General features: G+C 42.3%; 5 protein-coding genes across 12 annotated transcripts in view; 2 read left to right on the forward strand and 3 right to left on the reverse strand.

The window, feature by feature from the left end:
• The window catches only part of LOC126565815 (solute carrier organic anion transporter family member 4A1), a 31786-nt gene extending 20025 nt beyond the window's left edge, over nt 1–11761 (reverse strand). Inside the window, exon 1 of the mRNA XM_050223025.1 lies at nt 11424–11761. Coding sequence (XP_050078982.1) covers nt 11424–11748 — 325 coding nt within the window. The 5' untranslated portion in view covers nt 11749–11761. The remainder of the gene's footprint in view (nt 1–11423) is intronic.
• The window catches only part of LOC126564205 (sodium/hydrogen exchanger 7), a 714899-nt gene that overhangs the window by 551429 nt on the left and 141225 nt on the right, over nt 1–22245 (forward strand). The window lies entirely within an intron of this gene.
• Nucleotides 13873–14969, reverse strand: LOC126565123 (mucin-2-like). The gene is made up of 3 exons (XM_050222264.1): nt 14912–14969; nt 14087–14839; nt 13873–14009 (listed from the first exon to the last, which is right to left on the reverse strand). Exons 1-3 carry the CDS (start codon nt 14967–14969, stop codon nt 13873–13875), a joined length of 948 nt encoding a protein of 315 aa, XP_050078221.1.
• On the forward strand, nt 19242–19899 carry LOC126565469 (uncharacterized). The gene is made up of 2 exons (XM_050222651.1): nt 19242–19357; nt 19440–19899. Exons 1-2 carry the CDS (start codon nt 19245–19247, stop codon nt 19897–19899), a joined length of 573 nt encoding a protein of 190 aa, XP_050078608.1. The 5' UTR covers nt 19242–19244.
• On the reverse strand, nt 19992–22219 carry LOC126564221 (uncharacterized). Its single transcript, XM_050221204.1, has 2 exons — nt 22107–22219; nt 19992–22010 (listed from the first exon to the last, which is right to left on the reverse strand). The coding sequence occupies exons 1-2, from the start codon at nt 22196–22198 to the stop codon at nt 20006–20008; spliced, it is 2097 nt and encodes a 698-aa protein (XP_050077161.1). The 5' UTR covers nt 22199–22219; the 3' UTR covers nt 19992–20005.

A 22245-nucleotide genomic window follows, 5' to 3' on the forward strand; every position in this document is an offset into this window, starting at 1 on the left:
TGCGGAACGATGTTTGCCCTGAAACGGCGTTTTGGCCCGTTTACTACAACACACCGATCGCTAGACGGGATTGGGGTTCCTTTCATGCTTCGTCAAAGGATCGGGACGGACGGAAAAATGTGTCAACTACCGCAGGCTATTTCTTGTCCGTTACGCTATCGCCCTCCCCCCAATCCACAGACCCTCCTGTTTCCATTTTGCACGGGGAATTGGGAGTAATCCCTTCGACATGACACTAAGCTACGTTTTAGAACATTGTACACACTTTTCTTACTTGCATCTAGCGTTGCTTTCCCTCTTGTTACGATGTCAACACTCATAAAAATGGCTATGGGTTGACAGTTTAGTTTTAAAATCCTTAAACTTCAGACCACAAAATTGCCTCAATTCCTACAGATTGGTGGTAGATGTTTCACGCTATTCGTTCGTACACCATGGCACCATGAAATGGTGATTTTTCTTTTACACCGGAAGAAAGATTTGCCACTTTCTCCCAGTGCAGTTGTGTTCGAGCCAAAGATGAAAGAGAACGGTACGATGGGAAAAGCCGGAAAATGGCCGAAGCCCTGGAAATATCACGTTGCACAATAAGTTGGAGGATTTCATGCAATCTTTTAACTGTACGCGTACTTTATCGACATTTGCTTTGCTGAGCAGGGGGCTGGTAAAACACCTTCTGAATCTCAATTACGTTCATTTTTCACATTTCCTACTGCTCTTCGGTTTACTGCTTTTGGAATTCTGTTTTCAATCTTGGCTCGGGGAGGGTAAAAAGTATTTTCTTTTCCCATGTACTCCTCATTACTGTTTCAAGGATGTATCGGAATGCGCACGGTATCGGAAATGTATCGCTCGTTTTGGATAACGATAAGACTTGAACATAAAATAAACGGCCATATTATGTTTATTTATTTATTTATTTATTTATAGGTTGTTTTGGTTTTTTGTTGATTATTATATGTATTATATTGTTGCATTTCAACATTTCATTTCCATTTAATAAATTTTATTCTTTACTTTTTATTTATTTTACTATTTATTTTATTTTGTACACATTTGTTATTCATTTGTTACAATTTCTTCTACCAGCAACAGTTTTTTGTCATTTTTCTTCATTTTATCAATATTATTATTTGCTGTATGCATATTTACTAAACTTATTTAACGTTTCTTTAACGTGTGTATGTTCATAAATTAATGTAAAATTGTTTTGCTTATAAAGTTCGACTGGTTCTAGTAAGTTATAGTTTTTTTTTTCGTTTTATTCATTACTTTAAACGTTTAGACGATAATTTATTAAAAAATTGCATTGTTTTTTTGTAAACCGTAGCGAAAGTTAGTTTTCGTGCTTGATGGGTTGAATTTACGAAGCTATACATTGTTTGTAATGTCTTAACGGAATAAATAGCCGTTTTTGTTCTTGTTTTGTATTATTACAACATTTTCCATTGCCCTATTTACTTTTGAAGTGTTGTAGGTTTTTAATTACTTGCTTTCTTTGTTTTATATTTGTGTAATTTTATTCATTTTACATTAAAAAGGTAAAATCTTCATTCATTATTTAGGTTTTCCTACATTTTCAATGTTTTATGGTTTTATGGTGGTAAATAAATAATTGACATTGAAATTGTAGCTACGAATGCTAGTTGACTACTTTCCAAATAAATTTTATGATATTATGATTTTTTTATTTTAATTTAAATATTACTGCTTGGTGCCGTATTCTCAGCTCTTCCTGGGCTGATAATGTACAAAGTTTTCAAGGCATTTTCTCCTTGTTTTTTTCCTTATCCCGGGCATGAGTATAGTGGGTCAATGCCGTATTTTAACATCTTTCTATATGTGAATAACAGTTTACAATCGATAGCCTTAGATGCAAATGAAACCATCAGCACAATTCCCACAGTGCAGTTATCAATACATCGAAGCACGAATTTTAACACATGATGCAAAGTCATAAGTTAATGCTTATAGAATTCCTCCTTCTAAATAAGAAGCAACTCCCCCAACGCGGCACGAAGCGGCGAACCCGATAAAACGAAGCTTATGTACATTACGATCCACAATTTAGCACAACATTAACGAACATAATGCCACCACACTCATACGTCGGCAGGTGTTTGGGTGCATTAAAACACCCGTTCCAGTGGGGAGGAGAGGGAAAAAAACGCCGTGAGTTGACATGCTTCCCACTCCCAGCGTTTCCAAAACACCAGCACCGGAATGGCGGATTGAATTTAAGCGTGTATCGTAGTCAATCGTGGCACTTTACAAATGACATAAACGTGACTCGACGTAAAAATCGGAGTATTCGCGAGTGAGGTTTTTCCGCGCCAACGACGACAACCGCCGCTTGCCGGACGGGGGAAAGCATTTTACGATCCACTTTGCCAAACAGCGATTGGCAGGGCATCGATTTTCTCCCATCGAAAAGTATATCCCTTTTGCAGCGTGTCTCAAGATGCTGTTAGCTGGAATGGCAGTAGAAGGGCACACACGCACACATATCAAAAGTAGGTCCTAGGAAGGCGGTTGATATCTTGAGACGAGCTGGTTCATTGTTTTTATAGCTCCTCCACTCGTCCCGCTGGCTGAGAATCTCGCTCCCTTGTTCTACACCCGAGCAAAATCTGGGGAAAGTGTCCTCAGCCTCATTTGGACCAAGGAGGTTAATTTTTACGCCGCAAATAAACCGCACTAACCCCTTGGCACGAGCTGCCATCACCACGAGTTCACGAGTGTTCGCACAGAGGATGGACGGCACACGCGTCCTATCGGGCGGCTGCGATCTCTTCGTTTTAATAAGACTCCATAGAACCGAGGGCCCGGGAAATGCATCCCTCGTCTTTACTGCCATCGCGATAAGGGTTCATAATAACACGAAACAGTAGTAGCAGCAGCAGGACTAGAATGAAACCCCATAAATAGAACAGTGCCGTGGGGCGGGACGACAGTGTACGGCCACAGCAGGAACGCTCATGCAACGCTCGATGACGCATCCGATTTGCGAAAAGCTGGAATATACCACCCCGATCCCGATGTTTGCCCCGAGTGTGAGATGGGTCCAATCGGAGAATCTGCAGTAAACGCCGGGCCTCCCACCCGGCTCGCGTTACGTTGTCGTATTGTCCGCTGAGCAGCGAGAAAGGCACGGAAGGATAAATCACCGGCGAAGATGTCGCTCGATGGCATAAATCAGATACGGGCCACTTTCACTGTTCTGCGTGCTCCACACTCAGAGCAAACGATTCAGTGATGACAGTCGTAAAACGATGCGGAAGCAAAAACCTTCTTTTGTTTGGAGGTTAAATCGGGGACACGTAAAAATGCAAGTGAGATTGCTAGAATTTTGAGAACAACAACGCTGAAAGGGTTTGTCAAACGTGGAAAAAGCAAGAGCAAACTTTGTTCTGGGAAAATAAGCACAGTTCCAGGATGCGAAAATAATCTTGACCGAATGACACTTGCTTGAAAAAGAACTATTTTTTTCAAAAGAAATGTTTGGTGAGGACAACTGTTTCACTAATTTGATGATTTGTTAGACAGCAAAGGGAAAAATTACAAGGTTTTTGACGAGGTCGCTTTTCCTGGTCCGGTATGTTGAGATGCAAAGAGACACAACTAGGAACTGAAATAGCCTTGGCAAACATCACCATTATATTGTAAAAGAAGCAACTGATTCCGTGATCACTTGACTCTATCTTGGTTACAACACTCCACCACAGTCGAGAGATATTTTCTCATGGAACGTAACACAGGCGTTAAAGGAGATTCGATGATGGAGTTGAATATGATGAGTAGATAGCCTTTGAAGATTCATGAACGTGATCGTGAACCTAAAACACTGGACTTCCTGTACCAAGAAGTGGGTCCTCTGGAATATACATCTATAAATCAATACCTTCTGGCGATACGCTGGTATTCACACGGCAGTACCGGAATTCAAATCTCATCTCCAGTGTTATTAATAAGACAGCAGCTTGACCTAGCAGAGATTATTAAACCAAGAAGAAGAGAAGATCTGGTATCGAAATCCCGGTCCAAGCCGTCTCCCTACACGCAGGACTGCTGTGGATAAACTATGTCAGGGAAAGCCAGAAATGGCAGGCCAGAATTTTTTGAGGTTGTAGTGCCACAAACGAAGTATCTACCTCGCGTTTCTGGTCTTTCTAGTACTCAGAAATTAATGGTCGATGAATGATTTCGTGACACGGCCATGTATATTAACAATGAATGTGCTATACCAACTAAGCTTTGTGATAGATCTGTTACGTGAAATGTTTAGATAAGTTCTAGTCAATCCAGTCAATAAGTTATATGAGCGACATGATAGGTCATGTAGGCCATTTAGTCAAGAAGAAGAAGAAGAACAAAAACAAGAAGGTTACTTCTTACTTACTTACTTACTTACTTACTTACTTATTTATCAGGCGCTACAACCGCTTTGCGGTCTTGATCCGCCAATCCGTTATCCCGGCCTTGATGGCAGATGATTCCACGCCATCCTCCCACCTCAATCTGGGCCTACCACGCCACCTCTGTCCGTGTGGACGGCCTAAAAGCTTCTGAGCTGGGTCGTCGGGTGCCATGCGTATAACATGACCAGCCCATCGGAGCCTGGCGAGTCTAATTCGCTGCACGACGATGAGGTCATCATACAGTTCGTATAGCTCGTCGTTATAGCAGCTCCTCCATTGTCCTTCCACACATACGGGGCCAATGATCTTTCTGAGCATCTTTCTCTCGAACGCGGCTAAGAGGGTTTCGTCTGTTTTGGACAGGGTCCATGTCTCAGAGGCGTATATTAGTACTGAGACTATAAATGTACGATACGGTCCCAGCTTCAACCGTCGCGACATGTTTTTTGAGGTGAGATGTTTACTCAGGCTGTAGAATGACCCGAGATAGGTGAAGTTTCGGACGACTTCAAATTTGCGGTCACTTATCCGTACATCACCCCCACGTAGTTCCGGATTTCTTAGCATGGCCGCTGATGGTGCCACCATCAATTTGGTCTTTGCCTCGTTAATCTGCAAACCGAGGATTTCAGCCGCCTGCTCGATCGATTGGTAAGACTCTGCTACCTGGGAGAGCCGCAGCCCAATGATGTCTGTATCGTCAGCGTTTGCCAGGATCTGGGTTGACTTATAGAAGATGGTTCCCGGAGTCTCCACCTCCGAGTCACGGATGGCCCTCTCTAGCGCCATGTTGAATAGGAGACAGGCGGGCCCATTTCCCTGACGCAGGTGGTAGCAAAGAGGACCCTGAGAGTTTTCCATCCATATTCACATGCCATATTCACATGGCATGTGACGTTCATGTGACGGTCATGGTCTTCCTAACAAGCCTGATCAGTTTGACCGGGATTCCAAATTCCAAAAATCCATTACTTCAATTTGCTATTAAATTTCACAGGTAAGATAAAATTTTAAAAGATAGTTTGATCCTGCTAGTTTTGCCTAATACACTAATGTAAAGCTGGGTACTAAATTAAGCTGCAAGCTTTACGATACTTATCGATGTAAAGCAAATACTTGACGTGTTTAATCCATTGTTTTGAATGAACCATAATAATGAATGAACAAAGCAGATAATACAGTGGAACTGTTGCTGTCCATCCGATAGAGTGGACCTTTTTTCTATTACTCCACTTACCATTTTCCTATCACACTACTAATCCTATTCCGGTGACAAGTGCAGTGGCGCACGAGTGCACTCACTCAAAGCCCTGCCTGTCCATTATTTATGACAGCTCCCAATTCATTAAATTTGTCATTTTAAATGCAATAACAATCAGATGACAACGGCGACACGTTGTACTTGGCTTGTTTACAGCCCTGGATGGGACTGGGAAAGCCAACCTGAAAATTGCGGGGCTCGACTGAATTGTGCGTGCGCGCGTATGTTTGCCTGTTGTTATGTTTTGTTTTTATTTCAGCCTTACCATTCGCGCTTTGTTCTGACAACTGTCACTTCAAGTGCGATTGCCGCCGTCGTCCCAGCGTGAAATGATAAATGGACCGTTTGCCTACGCCCTCCCAAGGCACCGTCTCTTCGTTCACACTGAACTGGACTGGTTGCCAGAATGGGCGAAGTACTTCGTCCACCTCGCGCTTCCACCTAACCATCCGCTTTTCTCACGCCACTGACCGTTCGACCGGTCATCGTTTTGTCCGCCTCCTCTTGGAAAAGTGATAAATAAGCCGATCACAACTGACACCACGTGCACGAGCCTCATTTAAATGGTGTTTCCGAACCGATGCACTTTTCACCCGGTTAGCATGCACTTGGTGCTAATAGCAGCCGTACCGGGGACATATGGACATATGGGCCCCATCGAAACCCATTCTCCAATATCCGTACAGCATGGACAGCCCTACACCTTCCACGGTTGAAACTCGAACGGGGTCAACAACAGGCTGCACAAACCGCAGGGTTAACGGAGTGTCATTAAAACACTAAATGGTCCATTATTTGGACGTCAGTTTTGGGGACAGTTTTTATTATCAACATTTTCCGTGCCCCCCTCCCTAGTGATTCTATTTTCCACCGTCCGCCCATACGACGACGGCCATTTCAATTCGCCAGTAATCCTCGGACGTGATTTCGAACCTTAAAGTCTCATAAATGTCCCATCAATTTATGATCATCATTCATCAACTGATTACCATTATTGGGCGCACGCTTCCGCTACGTTTGCGTGTGGCTGATGGGATGACCAGTCCCCGTCCGGTGGACTGGATACGATTATTTTTTTATTTTTACGCTGCATACACTTGTTGCTGCTTGTATCGTGAATCGTGCTAGATGAATGGAGCGAGTTTTAAACTCCACCATCCTCCAGCTTACTGTCTCCAGCGGGTGTGCAGCCACAACACTTCTTCTTTATTATCTAATGACTGCAAGCCTCATAAATGCGGTGCATATGGGTCGTAAAATCGGATCGTAAAACGGGACTAATCGAACGAGATATATACGCAACCCCCATACAGAACACGCCTCTTGCCGGAAGGTTTCAGTCGTATGGAAACACCTCTCGTTGCGCGCGTGTTTGATGTCAGCTTGTGGCAATAGCAATTGAGATTTATGTGATTTTAACCAAATTATTTGATGTATTGAAATGAATAATATGCACAATAAAGCATGCGTTTTTCGGCATTACCGGTTGGGCAGATTGTTGACGAAAGAATGGAACTCTAAAACCAACTTCTAATGGTCGTAAAGTGAAGCCCACATTTATAAACATTAAGCATCGACACCGATCCACAGGGAAAGAAATGGTCTATAAATCATGTTCCATACCGCCAACGGTTCTCTGCGGTGCGATTATGTTAATGTCCCAATTGTACAATTATGCAATGGTTTGCTTTTTTTGCCCCTCGGCTAATTTGGATAAATAAACTCATCTTGAACAGCAACCTGTTGTGTGTCCGCTCTGATCATCGCAAAAATTGTAGCTAGTAGAGTTTAGATTTGTGTGTAAATTACAGGGTAAATAAACAGTTTCAATACTGTTAATAAGCTCTTAACATGAGTGATGGAATTAAATTTAGCGGTACAACTCGGACTGTATTTACAGTAAGTTAAATTAAAAATTTTCGTTCGCAGTTTCGCATAAAAAGGAATTAGTCATTGCAATCAACACTAGAATTACCGGACCAGTCATTTGGACTAGTCCCATACGTTTCAAATGGATATATTTTGTATAGTTGAACAATTCTGTCCATGTTGATGCACGATTTTTGTACATTCAATAAATCATTCGTTTCTAGGAATTTAAAAATTAAAAATAAGTTCTAATATCGATAGTAAGTCACATCAAGGGCAATTCTATCTTAACCAGTCACTTTGACTGGTGGTTTGTGGGACGATGAACAGCGTCTTTCAATGCAAAATGCTTACAAAAAGTTAATATTCATATATAAACAACAGACTTATTTCTTGCCATATAACTATAAAATAATATATAATATACAAATATAATTTTGTATATTATATTATTGTTTGTATATTATAAATATAATATACAAAAAATAAAAAAAAAATAAAATTCGATTTTCTCTGCTGCAGGACCACATACTGGACAAATAGGCCCCAAACAACCGAACTAGTCCCAAACAATTAGATAGAAGATGTTAGTCAAAAATAAGTCCTATTTCTATGACTGAATTGCACCCTTAGAACTGATTTATACCTGGTACTTCAGATACTTTGGGCAATCCTCTTCGCAGACTTATAGACAGTACTCTGTACGTCAGACTGGTAGAACTGTGTTAATTCTTATGTACAGAGTAAGTAGACTTACAAATTGAAAAAGAGAATTTGTTGAAGTGGAAAAATCAGAGTCTCAGACTAACGCCAGAAATGGCACACACAAAAAAGAAACGCATAAGCATTCAGCGTAATATTCGTAGATAAGTAGGGTCCTGAATCTTTAGTGTGGCCTTCATACGTCCTAGTATAGCTCCACACTTGAATTTTATTTGAAGTTTTTTAATACACTTCAAAATTCAAAACTTCTAATTTCACCAAGAAAGGAAACCATTTACACTTTATCGTCTACTAGAGATTTGTTTTGCCCCGGAACACATCAAAATCTTCAACGAGTCTCAAAACGGGCAAGCGATTGGAAACTTTTCAATATGTCACAACCACACTCGAGAGTGTGCAATTGACCGGAGACTACAGATTAGATAGTGAAAACTAACGTTGCAACTTTCTGGCAGCCCTCATCTCGCAATAGTCGGCGAGATGGTCGGGGTCAATTTTTTAGACGAAAACTTTCCACACACACACACACACACACAAGTCCCCACGACAAGTCGACAGGACCAAAAGATTGAACAATCGGGATAAGGATTTTCATCTACCGCGGGAGCATCTGCCCGAGACAGGCTAATTTTGGGTCAGTTGTTGTCAGGCAGTTTCGGAACACCGAATTCCGAAGGGTTCCGAAACGCCCTCCTGCGCGTACCATTGTCGAGAGATTAGTTTCGAGCATATTGTGCCGTACATGCAATCACCATGAAAAGCGTCGATTTACGACGCTTTCTTTCTTGCTGTACGTTAACCTACTAACCCCTCGTAAATGTTTCGTCCGCTTCCGAACTGCAACAGCTGACGGGATGGGTAATCTCCCAACATCCAGCCCGGGCAGAAGGATGGTAGGTACACGCCAGATGCTCGAGCTACCTGAAAGGGCGGGTGTAAAAGTCACACAGTACGCGTCCACAATTTAATTTTTCCACCACTGTGGCCGGAAAGTGGAAATTCCCCTCGCAATGGAAATGGTTTGTTTACACGCATAAACAGCATATGATTATCACCTCGTAATGTTTGAGTGTTAATAACGTTGATCGGTGTGGGGTAGCAGGCGTAAGAATCTGTCAACCGTAACCATCCCCTGGCCTGATGGTGGTTGGAAAAGAAGAGGGAAAATGTAGTCCTAGAGCTCCTGTGCTCCGGGGGCATCTAGTTCCAAAGTGTAGGATAATTGTGTCGCCAGCAAGGGAAGCCAACGCATCGTCTTCGAGCGGTAGTTGCTCCTTCAGGGATTAAATTCAATTTCACCGCTTAATGGCGGAGAAGAAAAGGAACGTCGCATTTAGACTGTATTGTTGATGTTGTCAGTTGCAGATCGCGAGTATGATAATGGAGAACTACGAGTACGGTCGATGATGATGTATGTGGCGATCAATGCACATCGATGTTTCATAGGACGATAAACTGGCAGATGAAACTACGTATTAAAGCTATGGGTGGCACCCAATCAGAGTTCAAACGCTGTGACTATGGTTTAATAAATGTCCTTTTCATCTTTTGCACATCTTAACGATTGAGATGTGAAAATTTATCACTTTTTCTCCCCAAGATTGTAATCTCTCTGGTTGATGGTTATCCTTAAAACCAAAAGTAAGGACCTCGTGTCTAATGCAGCTCACAAAAGTTTACAGATATGGAGACCTTTTAAATAATTTAAATAAACAACGTGCTTTTCTAACTAAAACAACATATAAAGATAATGTATGTACATAATAAAACATCAAATGGAATAAAATATTGTAGTTAATTTTTTTTTATATAACAATACGGCACTGGACCGTCATAATTAATTATAAATAAATAAATTTGTTTGATAACTAAGCGCAGAAGCAGACAAAATAGTGATTAAATAGAATTTTAACTTTATTACCAAAATATCATCAATTTTTATTTGATTTGTAATTTATTAATATTTTATTCTAAAATTTTTTTTCCAGATTGGCTTTCTTATTTCTTTTTTTCGGTTGCTGATTTTCAAAATTATAATACAATTCTTTTTAAAGTTTTTATTTTTATTTATTTTAAGTATGACGGCTTGGGCCTTATTGTCAAAACCGCATGTGATGACTGTGTGTATAAACTAAGTTAACGAGGCATTTCTTCCTAGTTTTTTTTTGCCTTATTATGCTCGCTTATCTCTTAAAAAAGTTATTACTCAAAAAATAAAATAAAATATTTAAAAATTGCCATCAGGAAATTTTTGAATTTAGCACGGTCCTTGCATTGCAAAGTTTTGAGACCACTGATCTATATTTAAATTATAAAATCTTAATTGAAACCTGTATAAACCAGCGTAAGTGCGGCCCAACGATGTAGTCGACATTGGCGCCGGTCTTCAAACGGCAGGAACGGGGTTCAAATCCCATCCGGACCGTTCCCCCGTAGTAAGGACTGACTATTAAACTGCGTGGTATCGGCAGTCTAGTAAGCCATTACGATGGCCGGCGTGACCTTTTAGAGGTCGTTAAGCCAAGAAGAAGAAGAAGTTAAAACTAGAAAAGACAGTGAATCATTTTATCTAATTTCACTATATTTTTTACAACTTTACAAACAAACAGAACTTTATTGGGTATTTAGCGGCATTTACTTGTAAAACAAACATTAAATAAACTGTTACCCGTTTACTAACGTTATTTCTTCTTAATGAGAAGTGACGTGCGTTACAATAAAATTCAAAATCACTAGAAAAAGAAATCAAAATTTTTTTAATGTTAAACGTCTAAAAACCTAATTTAATTACTTCTAAAAATTAAACGTAAAATACTTAATTATTTCTAACAAAAACAAATAAGCCAAAACTTTCTAAATACTTTTGGGTTAATTTTCTTCAGAATGCAAACTCAACGAGTGTTTGTAAATGTTTAACAATTTACTTCCTATTCAAGCTAAAAAGCATTTCACAGCGCATAAAGTGTCCACAATTGTACTCGTCTTCAGTCACATATTAGCACAACAAATGTGATCCGAATTTGCATTCCCACGAGCTCCGTCAAGCTCGTCCGCGCACACATCGGCCACAAGGGTGAAACTGACTTTCATCGTGCGTTAAATATTGCGACCGCACGCACCCGCCACATTCATTGCTAAATCTGCTCACTTACCTTGCACGGCACCGGCCCAGCACAGCCAAAACAGGGCCCACTTGGGTGTCATGAAGCGCGCCATCCACCGAGGACGCAGCGCGAACCACCCGCAATGGTACGATCGAGGTGGCGTCGCCGGCCTTTGCAGTGGCCCCGCACAGTCTGCCGCGACCTTGCCCGGCGGACACACGCCCTCCTCCAGCGCGACAGGCGAGGACGGTTCACCATAGCTGCCACCGCATTTGGTCGACTCGGTCTGTACCGTGTTGCCGGACGGTGTTGTGGCAGACGAGGCCGGGTTGTTCATCTTCACGCTATCGTCCCAGCTGGACGTGGTGGACATGAGGATGATGATGATGGGGAAATAGACCGAACCAACCAAGGTATTACGTATTACACACACACACACACAGCTACTTTTTATTTTGTAGCACTTTGTGGTTTTATTTTAACCTTCTTTTCTTAAATCTCAACTTTCAATTAAGCACTAAAACCTACCACATGGTCAAGGTCAATGGGGGGAAAAAAATGGACGATTGAGAATTGAAAACACTTGTCTAACTTTTCCCTCTGCACGGCGGCTGACGTTTATTATCCGTCTCGAAAATTACTGACCATCGACTAGAAGCTGCCCATTCAACGGTCTTATCACATATCGCCACACGGTAGCACAGAAACTCTGGATGATGCCCGCAGCTTCAGAATTGTTTGTGTAAAATTATGCAAAATCTCAACACTGTTTCAAAACGCTCACTGTGCCCCGACAATTGGCTATTCACTCTCGGGCATCCAACTACCGAAAGGTGAATATCAATACAGCTTATGGGATTTGATAGCTGGCAGCTTTTTGGTCACCTTGTCGCTAGTAAAGACAATATTTACTTTAAACCCTTCTTATCACACTGTAACATTGATTGGGTTGTATGCTCGGCAAGCATGCAACACACACACACAATACACGCTCGTAAATCACCAAGATCCTCCAAATGATCCTCCCAACGACGAATATCTGCACAAGCAACGCTCACAGAAATCACCCACAAAACTACAGCTAGTACGCTCCTGTCTACGTGAACTCCGTCAGCCAGGACGTTCCATCGATGACTGACGGTTTGGAATTGCCTTGGCGGAGCATACAAGTCACTTGTTTGGTCGGTGGTGCGCAATCGTACACCAGACGAGTGTTGCAAACCGACCCGCCGACAAGCAGCCACGCGGTCAACCGAGGAAGCGCGACCCGAACGCACGTCAGCAGTAAGCTCTCGTCGGCATGAATGCTGAACGGAAACTAATCGGAAGCTGTTTGTCTCGTGCGGCTGAGAGCGATGCAATGCAATCTGACGGTCACATGTTGGCCGTGAGTGCACTTGACGTAGCAAGTGCATTACACCAGAGACGAGGTTTGAAGGTACTCAGTGAAGAAATTCTTCTATTTAAATAAAACTCTTTGGGACACAACGTTCAGCATAAAATTCGGCTTTTGCCATATTAAGAATTGTAATGAAAGAGGCAAAAATTTAATTTCCTAATGACTCATTTAATATTAAAATATTTCTTATTCTACACGAATTGACAGGCGACAGCGATGATGGTCTTCAAATGACTGGATTGGGGTTCAAATCCCATCCGGACCGTCCAACTATCCAACTGCGCGGTATCGGCAGTCTAGTAAGTCATTCGATGGCAGGTGTGACCTAGTAAGTCGTTAAGCCAAGAAGAATATTTTTTCCTCAATAATCAAATCTGACCGGCAAGTCACAAAATGTTGATGCATGTAATGCCGAATAGTTTAGGGGAACATTTCAAAAGGATTGTGTTATATTCCACTATATGGCTGCAACGTTCCACAGTCGTGTTGCAAAACTCCCCGAACTTAATGCAAAATTCTAGAACAAGGTTGCAAAGTTCCAGGCCTCCTAGCTTGCCATAATGCAATTCCAATGAGTGATTTAAATGTTCCGTGATAAGGATCGCATTCCTGCATAGCTCACAAAAATTTAAAAACAATCATGAAGACGCTCATCATGAAGATGAAATGTGTGGATGAAATCAAATATATTCACTATGAGTGAGATAATTTTAATGCTTGACGTAGTGATACTTATTTTAAACCAATAAGGTTTTTCACGAAGTGTTAGGCTTTTAATTTTACTCACTGTACGCATTTTACGTGCTTCCACTGTGAGTGCTGTATTTGATTGAGTGGTCCACTCACGCGCTTTTATGAGCCACTCACCACTTTAACGGCCGTTCCGTTTTTTCGCGTAGAACGGATTATTGACCGGCAGAAACGGTTTATTGATTATTTATCCATTATTTTATTCATTTTACATAGTTTACAAGCTTTCACTTTACTTGCTAAAAATTATTTAAGAGATTATTTACTGTTTAACATATTTTTCCGGACCATGCGATCAAGCGAATGCTTAGAATCTAAGTGTTTTTACGTAGTTGGACGCTGTTATAACTAGTTGTACGCATTACAGAGCGATCCGAGACACACCGAACAGCTGCTATGTCCTCCGTTTGTGGCGTACGTGCACGTCTGAGGCACGCTTGCCATTAATTGGGCGCAACCTTTAGTGGTTACCATTCGGTTATTAGCTGGAAAAGGATGAGAAGCGTTGCAAGATTAGCAAACTGAAGATCACACTCAACATGACTGGAGATTGTATACAAACCATCAGCTCGCTGCACAGAGAGACATGCGTACTGTGTGGTATTGGGAGGTACCGGAATCACTACTGCAAACGGAACTGGTACACCGGGGAGTGGGGTAGGATGTGTCGGTGGTGTTAAAATTGGAGAACCTGGCGTGCTTGACACAGGTGAAAAGGTGGGATGCGTTGGAGGGGTTAAGATGGGTGTGCCAGGTGTGGTGCTGATGGTGGTTGTATCCGGTTCAACGGTGGGAATTGTTGGAGGAGTAATCGTAGTTGTATCTGGCTCAACCGTAGGAATAGTTGGAGGAGTAATTGTAGTTGTATCAGGCTCAACGGTGGGAATAGTTGGAGGAGTAATTGTAGTTGTATCTGGCTCAACCGTAGGAATTGTTGGAGGTGTTATAGTAGTTGTATCAGGCTCAACGGTGGGAATAGTTGGAGGAGTGATCGTTGTTGTATCAGGCTCAACGGTAGGAATAGTTGGAGGAGTAATCGTAGTTGTATCAGGTTCAACAGTTGTAGTTGTCACCGGGATGGTTGTGGTTGATTCAATCGTTGTCGTTGTTGTCTCTGGCTCTACGGTAGGTATTGGCGGTGGCACTGCGGTCGTAGTTTCAGGAGCTACAGTAGTAGTTAGTGGAGGATCCGTTGTCGTTGGGGTAGAACTATCCGGAAACGGTAACATAGGTCGATTTGGTCCACATTGCACAATCTCCATTTGTCGTGTATCGCAATCATCGCAATGAAAACACATTAACTGCCCATTGGAAGCTGGAATATGATAACGAATCCGCTTACAAAAACTCCGCACTTCACATTACGCTTGCTCCTACTAAAACTTACTCCTTACAAGACCTCCAACAAGACATATTGCCAATAGTACTATACGAAAATCACTCATACTGTCCTTACGGAACGTTCAACGATAGCCAAGCGTTTATCCTCAACTGCGAGCTAGACAGTCGTTGGTAGGCTTTTTTATCAAAATCCCCAGCCCGGACCCTGATCTGTCGGATGAGCTTTATCCGAAGGTTTTATCGGTTCGATTCAAGATTAGCTCGTGTTTGAATCAGTGATTATTTTTAAATTACTTTGATATCGGTCCAGCCAGTTTGGTGAATCACGCGCCTCGGTGTACGTGCAATGTTGCAATGAAGCATATACGGGATTACGTTTGTATCTATTTTGTGCAAGAAAGTTTCTGGTTTGGTTTTGATAAGTGATAGAATTAACGGCTGATGTTTGGTTAAGATTAAATTTTGTCTCAGACCGTCCTCCAGACACGTGTCGCATTGTTTGTACAAATGAAGTTTGGAATGTGTACTTAGTTGGTATCGGTAGCGACGTCAAGGTTGCCCTATCAAAGCCTGTACCTTAAAATGTTGATGCCTTGAAGAGGATTAAAGAGCAACGACATTGTTTAGATGAATTATTCTGAATCATCATGCATCATAACCTAAAATTAAAGTCAGGATTTCTGGAAAACTCATCAATTTCCGATAAGCTAAAATTGCATTCCATTTCAACCAATCGATCATTCCGCCAGTTTGACTTCAGTTCTATTTTTCATTTCTGACTAATATTGCAGAAAATGCAACTTGTCATTTTGTCAATATCTGATAGCTGTACTCACTTCTAGAATGAACAATGAAGGTAATGAGTGATACAAACACAATAAAAATGAACCACCAGATATCTATAGGCAAAACCACACCTTTAGGAACCCTATCAGCGGTTGGGATTTTAATCGTTACGACAGACTTACGGCATCTTTCCTCTCTGCCTTACTGAATCAAAGACTGAAGGACAATCGTTTCCGGCTGAAGTATAAAGCAACGTAAAAGCCAACTTCCGCCAATGTGTTCAACGCCCACTGCCTGGGAAAAAGGAACACCAACCAAGACTATTGCATCGGTCGCTGCATCGCGCGAAGGTTCAAGATCATCGTACTTTATTGCCCGCGTGATAACGCCCCGGTGCTCATCGTCGTGTACAAATTAACCCGAATCAGAGTACAATAACGCTCATTTATCCACAGCTAAGCCGCACTAGGGCGACGCTCGGATTCCAACGGGCTCTTCTGCAGGATGCGACGTAGAAGAGACCCAAGAGCGAACGGAGCGGAGTACCGCTTAATCACCAAAGAATGCATGCCGTTGTACCAGTTGATTGAAGGGATTTGGGCAATGCAATGTATGGGCCACGGACGCAATGATGCCGATGGTAGAGTGCTGTTCATGCGTTGGTGTGATTATGCGTATGGTTGCGCATGTGGAAGTTAATAACTTAATTATATGCACAGCGGTATCCACAGGGGAATGGGACTCGGATTGATCGTTTCCTTAATTCTTCTACAGTTTAGATCTAACGTGTTATGTGTGCGTGTGTTTTAGACGTTTGTTTAGCTCAACCGTTTCCTTCTGTTTCATGTTCATCCGACCGCTGACGCGCTGGTCGTTATGATAGTGGAGGAACCGACATTGCTGCAAACCTCCGACATGTGTTGTATACTAGGAGTAAATGTCTTAATTAAACTCTATCCCACGCACTACTTACTTCAATGCGTTACCCTTTTGCTTCACTCCAACTTAATTTGATGCATTATGGACAGAGACTTTGCAGAGACTGTTATCAAGTGAGTTTAGTAATTACATTTAAAAAAATCGGATTATTTTTTTTTTCATTTTAAAAACTAATTATTCATATAAAACAGAAAATAATGTCTTTTATAAAGTAAAGTAAAGTTTTATAATTCATATAAAACAAAAAATAACACTTTGGCACTGTTGTTATGCTCCTATCCTAATCCATTTTGCTTTCTACAACATCTCAGATGTTTCAAAGTACTTCAAATGTCCAGACTTAAAAGGTATTGTTGGAAGAACACCAGACATGCATGAATCAGTTGGATTTTTTTTACGGGATGAGCATTGCTTCGATTATTTCTAGAAGAAGTCTAATGTTGCAGCCTTATTCATTTGCTCTAGACGCCATTTGAGAAATTAGCAAGCTGATACAAATTCTGTCAATTATCAGAGAGGATTTCGAAACGGAAAGTCAACCAATAACCAGATCGCCGGATGTGGCAAATCTTGAAGATGATAGTAGACCAGCAACTACACTCTCACCATCTCTTCAGCACGGTTTACCACGCATTGGGCTATTTTTGCATTTCAGCCAAGCTTACCAGAGGCTTATATGACTGTCAATAAGCAACATCACGTGTCGAATGATAGTTAATTATAAACCTGCGACAAGGATGGACTAAACATTCTCCTATTCAATCTGACGCTACAAAACATAATTTGATTTGATGCTTTTCAGTCCAGCAGAAGATTACCAAAGGATCGAACTAAAACCTCGGAATGGAGGTTATTAAGCGAAATTCAATATTATGTTTTACAGCCTATCACGACGGACGATACTGAGACTGTATAGGACATCTATGAATAGTCCTAGTAATCACATACCTCACATGTAGTGTTGTGTAAAGTAGCTTTTTTAAGTGAGGAGAGACCAACATGTGCGAAGTGAGTCCTCCCGGTAGCTCTATAATCACTATCAGGGTGATCAGGCCCAAATCAGGGTGAAAAGCTATTTCGTGAGAGAGAATAGCTCGAAGAATGCGAGCTACCTCATGGAGGTGAAAAGCTTGAAGAGTGCAAAGAAGTACCTCGTGAGGGTAAAGAGCTACCTGGTGAGGGCGAAGAGCTCCCGAAAAGCGCGCTCAGAATCCTCACTACATTGAGGGGTGGCTCACCATCTCATGACCCAACACTAGTCACAAGCTTTTAGTACAGAGACTCTGCACAAAACTGATAAAATTCTCTTAGCCGCGTCCAAGAGGTATTTTCTCACAAGAATCTTTTGCCCCGCATGTGTGGGCAGGATGTAACTACAATGGCGAGCTCTTTGAGCTGTACCGAATTATCAATATTGTGCAGCGAATCCGTTTCATCGGTGAGCAGGTCATGTGATGAGAATGGCACTGAACGATCTAGCCCGTGAAGTCCTTTTGGGTTCCTCTTATGAACACAGGCGTGGTAGACGAAAAATCAGATGGATCAGCCAGAAGTCCGAAAGGGTTGGCAAAATTTTACCTAAGTGCCAACTTCCAATGATCGGATTGAGTCGATTCTTAATTCCGTTCAGTAAACAATCATGAATAGCATTTCCACTAAATTTATTAAACTTGTTTCACGCAAGCACCCACTGCCTCTCAATTATTATCGTTAATCGTCCGACGGTCTTTCGATTGCTCCATCTGGAAAATATAGTTTGCCATCGCTTCAGCTTCCGCTCGCTCCCGTCGCATCGCAAATGGACGATATATGGATCGGTAGGTGTAAATTACGGATCCCGATATTAGGATCGTTCCTCCTACCACTGCGACCGGGGAGCCTTTTATCATTTGAAACATACGTGCCACGGTCGACAGAGACATGCTGTGGAACAATTGGACGATAGACGTATGTAAATTACACATTGCAACATAATGCTTTAAGTGAATAGAAACATACTTCACGGATACTGATCGTTCTATTTTTCTTTGGAAGCAATAGCAGGTGTTTCACTGGTGCCAGTCGTAACGGTGCGTGCTTCTTGTAGTTGCCGAAACGTTGGCTGAAACACGTAAAACCCTCCACCGATTCCAAATACCGTGATGATCAGCAGTTCCGGAATACGTGACCGACCGTATCTCATCCTAAAACGACACCGGAATAGATTTATTACTTGCACAAAGCGGCGGCAATTTTAGGAACAAACACCAACCTGCAAAGCGAGATACAGTTTGTTTTGATTCTTGCATAACAACAACCGGCAATGCATACAGGGTGACGCGTAAAGTCATCAGCATGACACTTTTGCATTTGAATAAATATTTGAAGTTTTCGGTTACGATTATATATTTTTGAGATATGGAAAATAAAAACTTAAACTATGTACGAATGGAGTAGTTACTAAGTATAATATTTTTTTTAAATATACTGTACACATAAAAACCCCGAGAGATCTATTTTCCTCCAAATTTCAAGATTTTATTTTAAATTAACGATTATAAACCATTGCTGCATACCATCTGAAACGTGCATTCAGGATTTTACTTTTTTCCAGTCAGAATAGTTTGCCTTGAGATCTTCCTTCCCAGAGTATACTGTGTACCCTGTCAAGCGCTATGTATTACGTAGCTGTTTTACATGAATTTCCAAAATTTAAAAGATTTCCTTTACGGGGATATTGGCAGAATGTTGTAATGTGTTTTAGTACTCTTAAGCCAACTGACGATAGGTACGTACCATCTGAATACAATTAATTAAAAACAAAATCATCCTTCATTAGCTCCTCATTTCCTACAACTACAACAACATAGTATAATTGGAAAAGCAAATGAAGAACGGATGAAGGAACCCACAAGAGTCGCAATAGTTTCCGAAGTAAAGTGTTCAACTTCCGAACAGCTCTGCTTCCTACCGGACGCAGATATACACCATTCTATGGTTGAAACGAACAGCTCACAGAAAATGGAGAAAATTTCGTCATCCGTAGGAATCAACACCAAATGTTTCCTCTCCAACAAGTCTCAAAGCAGCAGCAGCAGCAGCAGCAGTGGTGGGGATTTGCAGGAATTTAATTCGGATGATAGCGATGTCACCCTCAACGACATAGAATCCTATGCTTGTTTCGAAAACGATCGAATTTCACTTTGTTCCGAAACTGGACCACCTAAACAGCTCAAACGCAGACGACTGTTGCCACCGGTAAAAAAGCAAAAGTACGACTACGTTCAGTCAAAGGTAAAACAGTACGTTAAATCGAACGCTGCACACTAGAGGGCAAACTATGGTGGATGTGGAGAGAAGAAGTATTAGCATTTATTCCGTTAACATACCCCTGTTATAACATCTGCTTGTAGTATAAAAAGGTAAAAAAAAGTTCTCAATTGTAGCGCTTTGCATCCTTCAGCACACGTACCGAAACGTCGCTCGAAAGCACAGACAGATCGGCCAAACTATCGTCCGTCATTGTGCTTATGTTATGCGACGCTACCTTACGCTCACCGCCGGCCGCTGTAGGCTCGGCAAACTTAATTCGTCCCTCGTGACGGATAACCATCGTGGGCGAACTGTTGATCAGCTTCTGCATCTTCTCTCCACCCGGAATCCGTACCACGTTTCTTTCGTCCAGCACATGGGCCCGATTCGAACAGATAACACCCTTGCCGGGCAGTGATGAGGTGTATCCTTTAAGATTAATGCCTTGATTCTCTTTGCATCCGTGGCTGCTGCCAGTGCTCAGGGCACTGTCCCGATTTTCGCTGTGCAGCACATCGATCAGATTTTTGTTGTGGCAGTTAATCTTTGTCTGCAGCATGCTCTGAGGCGTTTTCTTGATGTACGCACCGATCGGTGATACGATATGATCAAACTTTCGTCCCGTAACTTTCAAGTGTGGTAAACGACTGACCGGTTTCTTGAAGGATCCTGTCGACCCAGCACCCACTGCAACGCCTGTTGGTAGATTTTTTGTGGCACTGTTTTTACCCGCGCTAGAAAATAGTGCCTGCTTGACGCCAGCGCTGTGACTTCCGTGGGATATATTCAACCGGGAGCTCATGCCACTCGTCGGCGTCAGATAGGACAGATGTGAACCCATTGGTGGTGCTTTCTTCATATTCTTGTCTGAAGGTGTATGTAACAGCGGTGGACGGTATCCATCATCCGAGCCGGAATTTGTGCGAGATTTTACCAGCTGTGCTCGGCGTTCTTCCTGCTCTTGCTGCTGCTTCTTCAAAGCCATCAGCTTCAAGCCCTGCTTTAACATGAAGTCCGTCTCCTCTAGTGTGTCGTTAAAGCGATCAGGCATTTCATCCAGCACGGAAATTTCATCGGGGAAGTTTTGGGTGCTTTCTTCCTGATCCTCGTACAACAGTGAAGATGGTTCAGGCTCCAACAAACTTTCATCCCGCTCGCTAGCCAAAGAATCTAATGGGTAGGTATTTCCGAGTTTCTCATCCTCTTGATGTTTCTTGATGTATTCCGTGTCTTGTTCATCTTCTATCTCGCTTTCACTGCTATCCAAAATGATGACATTCTGTTCCCCTTCCATCGAGTCTGCCTCTCTGGTAGAGTCTTTGCTGTACCTGGACTCGTACTCGGTGCGCTGATCGTAGTTATTAGTACGATTATCGGCCGCAGTCATGTCGCTCGTTACTCCCGAATCCATGTCCAAAATGCTGCTGCGTGCATACGATTCAGTTTCGAACGTATCCTGTGCCGTACGGTACACTTCGCTAGCACTGGTAGCGGAATTTACGTTCAACGATTCTCCCTCTTCCGGTACCTGCCTAGCCGAGGCGAATGTTTCAATGGAAGAATTCTTCGACGCTTCGGACGGACCGGAAAAGGTTGATTCTTCCAAAATGGTTGACGGTCGTAGCATATGCATACGCTTTACAGGCGAAAGAGCCACACCACCACCAACAACGGGTAAAATTGTATTTTCCCACAATCCGGACGGTTCGTCGATTTCGTCGAGCTGCGTGACATCACCAAATGTTGCTGGCGGATGGAGTGTAAGTGTCGGCACAGGAGGCTTAACGACGTCGGCTTGCATTTTAACACTCGTATCGAAACCATTCACCTTATCCAGCACGGCACATATTCGCTCCATTTCCTCGAAGCTAGTGTCGGACAGTTTGCTGATCGAGTCCTGCTCGAGAAACGTTGAATCGTCACCGATGGACTGTTGTTGGCTCGGTTCAACCACTTCCCGTGACGCTACATCATCGGAGTCTTCCGCTGGTGGCATTCGCCCATCGGCCACTTTGTTCTGCATTTCGCGTCGCTTACGATCAAGCAGCGCTTTGAAACTTTCCTCTAGCTCGAACGACGATTCCGATGACGATGAATTGGGTGTGGCCATGTTTTGGGTAGGATTTTGACTATAAAACAAAAAATGATGCTATCAATAACACTGCCCGCTGATGAGCACACCCCGAATGCACGATGCTCGTTCCCTGTTCACCTCTAATACTCACTGCAAATTCCGCAGATAAATTTTCCAATCGTTCAGCGTTGGCGTTCCGTACGTGATGGTCGTTTCTGCTTCTTTACCACTTTGCTGGGACATTCTTTCTCAAAACGCCAATCAATCAACTTCACTTCTAGGTAGCGGAA

Source organism: Anopheles maculipalpis, chromosome 3RL (genome assembly GCF_943734695.1).
Source record: "Anopheles maculipalpis chromosome 3RL, idAnoMacuDA_375_x, whole genome shotgun sequence".
NCBI classification, from domain to species: Eukaryota; Metazoa; Arthropoda; class Insecta; order Diptera; family Culicidae; genus Anopheles; species Anopheles maculipalpis.

Excerpts from the sequence above, each read along its gene's own strand:
- LOC126565123 (XM_050222264.1), bottom strand. The coding sequence starts at position 14,969 with ATGAGTGATTTTCGTATAGTACTATTGGCAATATGTCTTGTTGGAGGT. Across the intron at positions 14,840-14,911 it reads TGTTGGAGGTCTTGTAAGGA|CTTCCAATGGGCAGTTAATG; the intron begins GTAAGTTTTAGT and ends ATCATATTCCAG. Across the intron at positions 14,010-14,086 it reads CTCTGTGCAGCGAGCTGATG|CTAATAACCGAATGGTAACC; the intron begins GTTTGTATACAA and ends ATCCTTTTCCAG.
- LOC126565469 (XM_050222651.1), top strand. The coding sequence starts at position 19,245 with ATGTATTACGTAGCTGTTTTACATGAATTTCCAAAATTTAAAAGATTT. Across the intron at positions 19,358-19,439 it reads CTTAAGCCAACTGACGATAG|TATAATTGGAAAAGCAAATG; the intron begins GTACGTACCATC and ends ACAACAACATAG.
- LOC126564221 (XM_050221204.1), bottom strand. The coding sequence starts at position 22,198 with ATGTCCCAGCAAAGTGGTAAAGAAGCAGAAACGACCATCACGTACGGA. Across the intron at positions 22,011-22,106 it reads ATTTATCTGCGGAATTTGCA|TCAAAATCCTACCCAAAACA; the intron begins GTGAGTATTAGA and ends TTTGTTTTATAG.